Genomic DNA, 10,946 nt, shown 5'->3' with positions numbered 1-10,946 from the left:
ATGGTAGTGAACTCTCCTACACGGCGCCACTCATAATAAACGGTGATATTGAAATTCAACTTGAGGAAAAGGATGTAGCATCAGAGATGGAATTCTGAAAAAATGCCCTTATCATGTATGCTATTGGAAATGAGCTTTCTATGAATGCTGTTAAGAAGTTCATGACTACAACATGGAATTTCGTGACCTTACCGGATCTATACTACAATGAAGAGGGATATTTCCTTATTAGATTCAAGGATAGAGTTGATAGGGATGATGTGTTAATGCGAGGACTGTACTCTATCTTCAAGAAGCCTATTTTGCTTCATGAATGGAACCCAAAGTTCACACTGCAGGAAGATGCAAGTGCCATAGGAAAGCCAATCATGACTGATGAGTGTACAACAAAGAAGCTACGGGTATCGTATGCACGAGTCCTAATTGAAGTTGATGTTACACAGGAACTACGACAGCATATCACAATCAGGAATCCACAAGGTGAGAAAATGATCCAACAGGTGGAGTATGAATAGAAACCACCCTATTGCAAGCTATAACAAAGTAGGGCATGAATGTAAACAAAAGGAGGATGGTCTTAAGAAAAAGAAAAAGGCTCAACGAGTTTTGGAGAAGAAGAAGCCACCTGAGGAGCCTAAAAGCTCAGATGAAGTGAGCAAACCTGTAGAACAATTTAATGTTGTAGAAGGACCTTGGACTACTATACAAAGCAAAGGAAGGAAAGGAAAGGAACCTGCAGAAGTGAGAGTTGAAATCAGGAATGGTTTTGAGGGACTTCTGGTAGGGGAAAGCTCTCATACTGAGGGTGTTACATGATCTGTTGGAATGTGAGAGGGCTTAATAAACATGCTAGATGCCTGGAGGTTGGAGCCCACCTCAAGAAGCTACAGGTTAGTTGTCTAGCATTACTTGAAACTCGTGTTAAGATTAATAATAGTAAAATTGTTAGGAAGAGATTGGGGTTTGATTGGGAGTTCATAGATAATTATGAACATCATATTAATGGAAGGATTTGGTTGGCATGGAATCCTAACATTTGGAGTATAACCCCTATTGAGAAAACTGAACAGTTAGTACACAGTGATGTTTACACCAATACTGGAAATTTATCACATCACCTCATTATAGTGTATGCTCAAAATCAGATCAATAATAGGAGGAGCTTGTGGCAAGACCTCGGTAGAATCAGTAATAGTACTCAGGGGCCTTAGATGGTTGTAGGTGAATTTAATAACATTTTGAAAGTTGGTGTAGAATTGGTGGTAATGATGTACATCTGGCTGAGTATATTGATATGGAGTTGATGATGGCTAATTGTAATACGGTGAACTGACTTTAAAAAAATGTCGCGGTAAGCAAGAGTCGCCACCGACTTTTATTTTATCCAAATTATAGAAAGGCTAAAAGAACAGAAAAAACCTTTTAAAAGAAATTTTGAGTTCGGGGGTAATTTATACAAAGGGAAGGTGTAAGGCACCCTTTGCATCCATGGTTTTCCATGGGCTCTTAATTGCTTAGCTCACTTTGAAATGTTTGAAAATGTTTAGAAATGAAATAAGACTTTAGCTTGTAAGTAAGCGTAGCCTTTTTGAAGGTTTTTTTTTTAGAAAAGAGTAGAAAAGGAGTTAAACCAGAGCTAGCAATTAGGAGGTAATTACCTTAACATTGTAAAAGAGTTCTTTTAGCCTTTCAGGGCTATCCATACCATAGGGGGGTAGAAAGTCCTTTTATTTGGAGGTTGAAGGGTCGTCGCAGTTATCGTTCACCATAAGACTGTCCCTGCCATAGAGAGGGCAGGTAGTCTAAGGGAAGGATAAGAATAGTCATTATTAGGCAACCAAGAGGACACCTCAGCAATCGAAAGGGACTATCACATCATATCGTAGGCAACATCGAGGGACAAGATCATATAATCAAAGGCAGCATCGTAGGGACTTATGATCTTTAGTGATGAGAATGAACTGAGGGCAACATTTGCTGAGGCGTCCTCGTATCCGAGGGACTTGACTATTCTGCACTGAAAAGGCAACAAGGCAACAGGCAACAAGCAACAGAAGGGGTTACCATAAAAGGTGTGTGGGTGCACAATCACGTGATTCAATTCAGATAATTATCTTGTAATTTAATTATTCTAAATTCAATTCTAGATTTTCACGCCCTAAATTACTAACCACGCAGTTATAATGTAATGCATAACATTTTAAGTGCCTTCAAGGCCACACAATACAAACCAGGAGCAGTTACAAAATATATAGCCATGGGGAAGGGGGAAAGAGCAATAATATAACCCAATAAAACAATAGGTTAAACACAAGTAATAATATCGGAGAAATTAAAGGAGAATGAGTTTTAGGGTTACCGAAGGTTTAAGCTTTAATTGGTTGATAACCTTGAAAATCAATGAAGGAAAAAAAAAAGAGTGAGTGCATTACAAATTCATTAGCGGCTGAAGCAAACCCTAATTTAATCCATAAGGCAAAAAAATAAAAGTAAAATGATATTAAATTAAATAGAAAATTTGAAGACTTAGCTTTTCGATCTGGTATGGCGCGTAGTCGGAGGATCTTGGTTAACCCTGAAAAGTCAGACACAAAAAAGAGAAATTTTAGTGCATGAATGATCTAACGACAAACCTCGCAACCCTGATCAAGGCACAAGTTAACCATGGTTAATAAAATAATAAAAAACTAAATTAATTAATTATTGGTTTTCAACCTAATTAATTAAATCGGCAAATATAAGTTTTCGATTAAATCATCTAACCCTAATGATTAATTTAATCAATTAATAAAAATACTAACCTAATTAAACAATTAAACAACTAAATTAAATTAATCATTTAAATATTTAAATCAAATAAACATTATTATTAACAACTAAATCAAATTAATTATTTAATTATAAAATAAATATTATTAAAATAAATGATTATGATTTTTATGAAAAAAGAAAAAAAATAAATTAAAAGAAATTTGGTATAAAAAATAAATTAAATAGAATTAGTATTGAATAAATAAAAATAAAAAAAATTGGAAAACTTAGCTTGCGATCCAGTGTGGGCAAGCCTGTGAAGTCCATGGTAGACTGCCGCGTTCAGAGGCATTGGATAGACTGGGATGATGATCAAACGGCTGGGAGCAAGGGATGTGCACCGGATGTACGCGCGTGAGAAGCAACGGATCCAGCTGGATTTAAAAATCCAAAGCGCGCGCTAGCTGGCCAATCGGAAGGGGACGCATCATCGTCTTCTTCCTTGGAAAATTTCAGAACGCGCTTTTACATCGCTTTTTCCATGTTAGCTGTAAAAGCCTTCACTTTTTACACCTGTGAAATCATAGAACACACAAAACGCAACAAAAATTTGTCGCGACCATATGAATACGATCGTCCAGAGGCCGTGAATTCAATAGTACCTGAGATCTAGCCTAATTTTACATGGTTCAAAAAGCCCTAATTTCGAAGGCTTGAGCCCTAACATGGCAATTCTTGATATATTCACGTAAACACAAAATTAATGAACCAGAAACCATCTATACATCACAAGGATCAACAATATGCAAGCGAAATTCATTTATGCATCATGAATCATGCTAATCGAATCAAAATAATTTCAAGAAAAAAAAACGTGCCATAGTTACCGATTCCCATCGAGCAAGAACTTGAGGAGGATCTGAATAGCTTCAGGGAGGCTTGGGGAACGTGTTTGGATCCTTGAAATTCTTTGAATCAACCTCAATCACCAAAAACGAACTTGGAATTTTTGGAAAAAACTCTTGGCTCGGGTTAGGGTTCCTTGCAGTTATCAATCCTCCTCCTCTAGGTCTAGAATTATTGTGTTCTTATAGAAGGTTGATTTTAGGTCAAGAGACTGAATCAAATCTCCATAAATCAAGAGATTGGAATTTGATTTTAATGAAATATTGAAAGTTTCTAAACTTGGCTCAAATCTTACTCATTTCTTTCCAATCTATCTTGCCACGAAAATTGACTCATATATTTGATATTTGGATTATTAACTGATTGGAAACAAGAATCAAATCAAAATCTCTAATATTTTCTTCAATTATTTATTTAAATCATCCTTTAAATGAATAAAAATCAAATAAAAATCAAATATTCATGATAAATTCGTGGCATTCATATTTGAGACTCTTGGATACTTGGGAAACAAGATTGGGCCAAAAAGGATTGGGTCTCTTTGCAAAAAATTCATTTTGAGACCTTTTATTTCACATTTTTCTTCTCAAAATTGTCCAACTTTGATAAGGCATATCTCCCTCAATATTTAAGATATGGAGGTGTTATAGGACTTTTTGGAAACCTCAAGATGTCCTTTACAAGCCACTTTGGAAGCTTTTTTCCATTTGAGGATTTTATTTTGATGATATTGGCTTTGAAAAAAAATGCTTTTGGTTGACTTTCAAAAAGGACCTATAATCTTTTGATCCATATCTCTCAAATTAAGCATTTTTGGACTTGGCTTGTGAGAGATAAAATTGTAGAGAATCCAATTTCCTTTAAATTGAGCTTTGGATGGGAAATTTCTGATGTTCCATGTGGAAGTTATGGCTAATCAAAGTTCTGTTGACTTTCTCCTATGAAACCCTAATTTAGAAACTTTAGGTTTTGTTGATTTCTGAACTCTTCTTGATGAATCATGATCAATCCTTGTTCAAATGATGAATGATACTTCAGAATAAGTTTGTTGACAAAAAATCAGGATTTTTGACTGTACTTTGACCACAGTTGACTTTTAGGTCAAACTAGTCGATTGTTGACTTTTTGAGCAATTGGCTAGGCAATCCTTGGAATTGAAGCTTGTACTTTGCCATAGAGATAGTTTGAAACATCATAATCCATATGAAATCCATTGGAGACTTTTATTCATTGATTTTCTTCAGAGAATTCAAAACCCTAGTTCATTGAGCCATTGTTTAGGAGAGTGAGCCCTTGAGTCCTGAACCTTGGTATGAGCTTGAAAGGGAAAATGAGATGGGAAAATTTTGGGGTATGACACTAATAGTAATCTTTTTAAGCATGAAACTATAGGATCTTGGTTCACCTGGTCAAACAAGCAGATAGCTAACCCTATTAGTTCCAGGATTGATAGGGCTCTTGTTAATGCTGACTGGTACAGAGGTTTCCCTAATAGTAGTGTTGAGGTGCTCAATCCCCATATTTATGACCATGATCCTTTGACAATCAAGATGTATAGTCATCAAACAATAAAGAAAATCAAGCATAGATTTAAATTTCTGAATTGTATAGCTGGCCATGCTGATTATCTTCATGTTCTGAGGGCAAACTGGAATCAACATAACTTAGGTAATCCAATGGAGCAATTCTGGAAGAACTTATATAAGTTACAATATAGTGTGAAAGGTTTGACTTGGCAAATGACTGAGGGGATCAGAAATCTCAAGGTGAGTAGAGAGCAACTTGATAAAGCTCAAACCCTGTTAGCAAACATCTGAATCAGACCCTGTGCCAAAATGTCAAGTTCTGGACTGATGAAGTACTGAAAAATACTGAATTGGAAGAGAATATCCTGCAGCAGAAACTTAAGTGTGATTGGATTACTTTGGGCGATGGTAATAATGCATACTTCTATGCAAATCTCAAATCTAAAAACAAACAAATCCAAATCAAGGAACTGGAAGATGCTCAAGGAAATAGGCTCACTGAGCAAAAAGACATTGAGTTGGAGGTGATATCCTTCTACTCAAAGTTGTTGGTCAAACATCTATGCAGCAAGAAGGAGCTCAATTAAATAGGGAGCAACAAGAAAGCCTTATTGTACCTGTGACTGAAGCTGAAATTTGGCAAGCCATCAATAGTATGGGTGATAATAAAGCACCAGGTATGGATTGTAACACCCCGATATCCGCTGCACGCATCAACCGTGTCGGCCAACCGAGCATGTTACTGGCGTAATCAATAATCCCCCTAGGTCCGCTTATCGGCTGCCCAGGAAATATTGTTTTTGCCTCCCGCAGGAATCGAACCACGTGCCTAGGGGTTAAGTACGTATTCATAGCAATTCCTGCTACCAATTGAGGTAGCAGGAATTGCTATGAATACGTACTTAACCCCTAGGCACGTGGTTCGATTCCTGCGGGAGGCAAAAACAATATTTCCTGGGCAGCCGATAAGCGGACCTAGGGGGATTATTGATTAAGCCGGTAACATGCTCAGTTGGCCGACACGGTTGATGCGTGCAGCGGATATCGGGGTGTTACATGGATGGCTATAATGCTAAGTTTTACAAATCCAGCTGGACAGTAATTAAAAAAGATGTTGTGAATGTGGTTCAATATTTCTTTGTGAATAACAGGATGTACAGAGCAGTGAATTGTGCCCTTGTGACCCTGATCCCCAAGACTAAAGATGCTAAATCTATGAAAGAGATGCGGCCTACAGCTTGCTGTACCACCCTTTACAAAATTATTTCCAAGGTCCTCACTAAAAGGTTAAACAAAGTGATTAACTCTGTTGTTGATGACAGTCAGACAGCATTCCTACCAGGAAAAACAATTCATGATAACATCATCTTGGCTTTTGAATTACTGAGAGGTTACAATAGGAAACATCTCTCACCCAGGTGCACCATTCAAATTGATCTACAAAAAGCCTATGATACTGTGGAGTGGGACTCTTTAGAGAAAATTATGAAGGAAATGAATTTCCCTAATCAATTTGTTAGATGGATCATGATCATGGTTAGAGGGGTCTCTTATAGATACTTAGTCAATGGGCAGATGAGCAAAATCCTCCAAGCAAAAAGAGGGTTGAGACAAGGTGACCCTATCTCACCTCTTTTATTTACTCTTATCATGGAATATCTCCATAGGCTCTTTGGTACACTTAAACAGTCTACTGATTTTAAGTTCCATCCAAGGTATGCTAAATTAGGGATCACCAATGTATCCTTTGCTGATGACTTGCTGCTATTTGCAAGAGGTGATGTGCATTCTATCAGGCATATGATGGATAAATTCCATCAATTCTCTGAGGCTACTGGATTGAAGGCAAATCCAGCAAAATGTAGAATGTATTTTGGTGGACTAGATGATCAAACTCAACATAACATTGCTACTGAAATCACCTTTGGCATTGGTATGCTCCCTTTCAAATATTTGGGGGTCTCTCTCTCCACTAGAAAGCTCACTATCAACCAATGTCAACCTATTATTGATAAAATACTTGAGAAAGTGCAACATTGGACTGCTAATTTTCTTAGCTATGCAGGTAGGAAACAGCTAGTCAAGAGCACTTTGATGTCCGTAGCAGGTTATTGGATGCAAGCATTTCCTCTGCCAAAGAAAATAATCCAGAGAATTGAAGTGATTTGTAAAAATTTCATCTGGTCTGGCAAAGCTGTGGGGAGGAAATCCCTAGTAGCATGGGATAAAATCTGTCATCCTAGTAATGCAGGTGGTTTAAACATGACTCATCTTAGTGATTGGAACAAAGCTACTATTCTGAAGCTGCTTTGAAACCTCCATATGAAAATAGATAAGATGTGGATTCGATGGATTGGAGCATACTATCTTAAAAGTGCCAGCATTATGCAGTGGGAGCCTAAGATATCTAGTTCTTGGATGATCAAGAGTATAGTCAAGAATAGAGAGATTACTGTCCATAGTGATTATTGGAAAAGCAGTGTTCAGTAGAAGCAGTTTATTACCAATGCAATGTATAAAGAGGTGAGGGGTAATTTTGCAAACCAGAGCTGGAGGAAGATCTTTTTTCAAAACTATGCCAGACCAAGGGCATGTTTCACTCTTTGGTTGTCTATTCTAAATCTTCTCCCTACCAAAGATAGATTGAGGAAGATTAATACACAAATAGATGGCTTGTGTAGCTTTTGTGATCAAGCTGAAAATATCGGGCATCTGTTTTTTGATTGTAGGTACACTAGTCATGTGTGGATTCAAATCATGGACTGGATTGGCTATGTTAGAAGATGCAAAAGTTGGGATGAAGAGAAACATTGGCTTTCTATGGAAACAACAAAAAAAGGTTGGAGAAGATGTTTGCTCAAATTGGCTATTGCTGAAGTTATTTACCATTTGTGGAACCTGCGAAATGAGAAGATATTTAGCCAAAGCCAACCTTCTGAGGATATCATTATGAGAATCAAATACACTATAGGACTTAGAGCTAGTTCTAAAAAAGTATTGAAAAACCATGTGAATATGGATACCATGGTTATTAGTTGATTTGTTTGTCTAGTTTTCAGTTTGTGTTTTTGTTTGTCTGGCTGCCTGGATCGATGTAATGATCGGCATGTATAAACTGTTTTTTGGTAATAAAATTCTTATTTTACTAAAAAAAAAACAGTATTCTGTTTTTAAAAATAATATTAATATTCTGTTTTTAAAATAATAATATTATGTTTTTCAAAAATAATAATAATATTTTGTTTTTAAAATTATCTCATTCAGTTTATAAAAATTTATTATTCTATTTTTAACAATATATTTTTATTCTGCTTTTAAAAATTATAATAATAATAGTGTCAAAATAATATAATAATAATATAAAATATATTATAATTCTATTTTTAAAATAATATAAATATAATACATATGTTTATTTCTGTTTTAATTATATTATGTTTTAAAAAACATATATATTATTTTATTTTTAACAATATATTAAAAGTTGTTTTAACAAAAATAATAAAATAAAATCTATTATATTATTATTTCTGTTTAAAAAATGAAATAATTGACATATTTTCTAAACAAATTTAAAAACGAATTTTTTTAAAAAATTTTATTATATAAAAAAATTATAAACATTTTTTAACAATTTATCATACACTTAAAAATATATATATATATATATATATATATATATATATATATATATATATATATATATATATATATATATATATATATATATATATATATATATATACACTCATTTTTATCTTAAACAGATTTACTAATACATTCACTTCATATGTTTTAACAATAGAAGCATATTAAATTTTACCATAAATTATTTCTAACTTATTATACACAAATTAAACAATCATGAATTTTATCATACATATTTCAAAAAAAAAAAACTAAATCTACATTAGCTCATACAACTTATTATAAAATAACAACAAAATTATTTTTATATGTGTGTCTTAACAAATGGATTTGACGAAAATCTTTAAAAGAAATCTGAATTCAGCTTCAAAAATAAATTTTGTCAAGTTTTGTTGGATAAAAAATTTCTATTGATTTGTGTTGATGATGAGAGATTTGAGAGAGTTTTGATATGTAAAAAGGGAAGAGAAGTGTTGGAGTGGCGAAATGAAGAGGAAGGAGAATTTTTGGAATGTAAAGAAAGAGCTGAAGTCGTGGAATTATATAGCAAGGTTGCAATGTGAAATTCGCTCTGTAACATTTAAAGTCGTTGGAAGTTACGAAGTGAATTAAACCTGCAAGGGATGAGTCAGAAAAAGGCGTTGCGGCGTGAAATGCATCCCGCAACGTCTGATCAAGTCAGAATGGTTCACTGCCACCTGACGCCTCATTAATTGAGCCATTTAATTTCCCCCAATACTTTTATAAAAAAACCATTGCCGCATGTTTTTCATCCCACAACTCACTTCTCAAAATTTTAAAATTTACCACCATCAGTTACGAGATGAAAAAAGAAATAATTTTTAAAAAAATTGTGTTGCGAGATGATTAACACCTGGCATGAGGGGTGTTTAAAATCAAACCGGCCTAATAGAAATCTGCAAAACCAAACCAAACCAAATCGAAATCGCAAAAAACCGCATTTGGTTCGGATGTGTTTGGGCCATTTTTTAACAAACCGTGCGGTTGGGTTCGATTTGCGGTTTGTATTTTACAAGTCGAACCAAACCAAATCAAACCGCATTATGTTACAACTCTCAAACTTCAATTAACTTATATCCAACCTGTCATACCCCAATTTTTGACCTAAGATACCACCTCATATCATTTGCATATGCATCATTTGCATCTCTAACAAATTGCATAGCCTGTGTTTGTTACTTGTGACTCAGCAGGATTTAAACAAGAAATCACTCATCAGTACAAGCAACAATCAATTAGGGTTTTGTTTCCCCTTCATCTCAAATGAATCATCTTCATCAACAATCAACATTTGGTCCCCAAAGATTCATTTCAACAAGCTCAAAGGCACTGAATCAACCAAATTAGGGTTTTGACTGAAGATAGCATACTCCTGACTTTTGCTCAGGATTTGACCTAATTACTTGGGAAATGACCTCAAGACCCCAAGTGCATCATTTTGACTTAATCCATTGGCTCAGAACATCTCCTACACAAAGATTGATCAACAGTGAAATTTCAAATCATCATATTAGGGTTTTTGAACTATCAGGGACTGAAATCAGAGATCACATTTGGGAAACCCTAAAAATCCCCAGGAAGTCAATCAAAGGTTTCAATCATCCTCAAATAATCCCTATGACAGCATCCAATGGGAATTGCATCTCAATTCAAGACCTACAGTCATCAATTTCATCTGGTCGACAATTAGGGTTTTTGACCTACTTCATCTGAACAACTGACTTTTTAATCAGGACATGATGTCACAACTCAAACTATGATTCAATATCCTCCAATACCTCAATATGATCCATTCATACCACTCATTTGATGAGGATAGCTTGATTCATTTGAAATCTCCAGAAACGCGATTCGTCTGAAAAAGTCAACTGTACAAGATCACCATTGACTTTTGGGGAATTTTGGTCAACCATGACTTTTGAAGTTTCAAATCATCAATATATGATATATGAAGTCATTTGATCAAGAAAAATCAAGAAAATCAATCAAGGATCAAAAAGTCAAAAGTTTGACTTTCATACAAATTGAAAAAAACTTCCAACATGAAAGTTGTAGATTTTGATCCAATGAACAACTTTGTCACATATAATTTTT

The 10,946-nt window shown here is 34.8% G+C and overlaps 1 protein-coding gene across 1 annotated transcript; it reads left to right on the top strand.

The window, feature by feature from the left end:
* The first annotated feature begins 812 nt into the window (after positions 1–812).
* On the top strand, positions 813–6,351 carry LOC131629234 (uncharacterized). The gene is made up of 5 exons (XM_058900033.1): positions 813–1,188; positions 5,050–5,423; positions 5,480–5,707; positions 5,752–5,860; positions 6,335–6,351. Exons 1-5 carry the CDS (start codon positions 813–815, stop codon positions 6,349–6,351), a joined length of 1,104 nt encoding a protein of 367 aa, XP_058756016.1.
* Positions 6,352–10,946: the final 4,595 nt, after the last annotated feature.

Source organism: Vicia villosa, unplaced genomic scaffold, assembly GCF_029867415.1.
Source record: "Vicia villosa cultivar HV-30 ecotype Madison, WI unplaced genomic scaffold, Vvil1.0 ctg.000538F_1_1, whole genome shotgun sequence".
Taxonomy (NCBI): Eukaryota; Viridiplantae; Streptophyta; class Magnoliopsida; order Fabales; family Fabaceae; genus Vicia; species Vicia villosa.
Note: the sequence above shows the minus strand (reverse complement) of the source record. Positions and strands in the feature narration are given on the sequence as shown.

What these genes read in the sequence shown, in the direction of transcription:
- LOC131629234 (XM_058900033.1), top strand. Translation starts at nt 813, where the DNA reads ATGATCTGTTGGAATGTGAGAGGGCTTAATAAACATGCTAGATGCCTG. An exon ending in GCAAGACCTCGGTAGAATCA is followed by an intron (nt 1,189 to 5,049) that starts GTAATAGTACTC and finishes ATGAAACTATAG; the next exon opens with GATCTTGGTTCACCTGGTCA. An exon ending in AAAAAGACATTGAGTTGGAG is followed by an intron (nt 5,708 to 5,751) that starts GTGATATCCTTC and finishes ACATCTATGCAG; the next exon opens with CAAGAAGGAGCTCAATTAAA.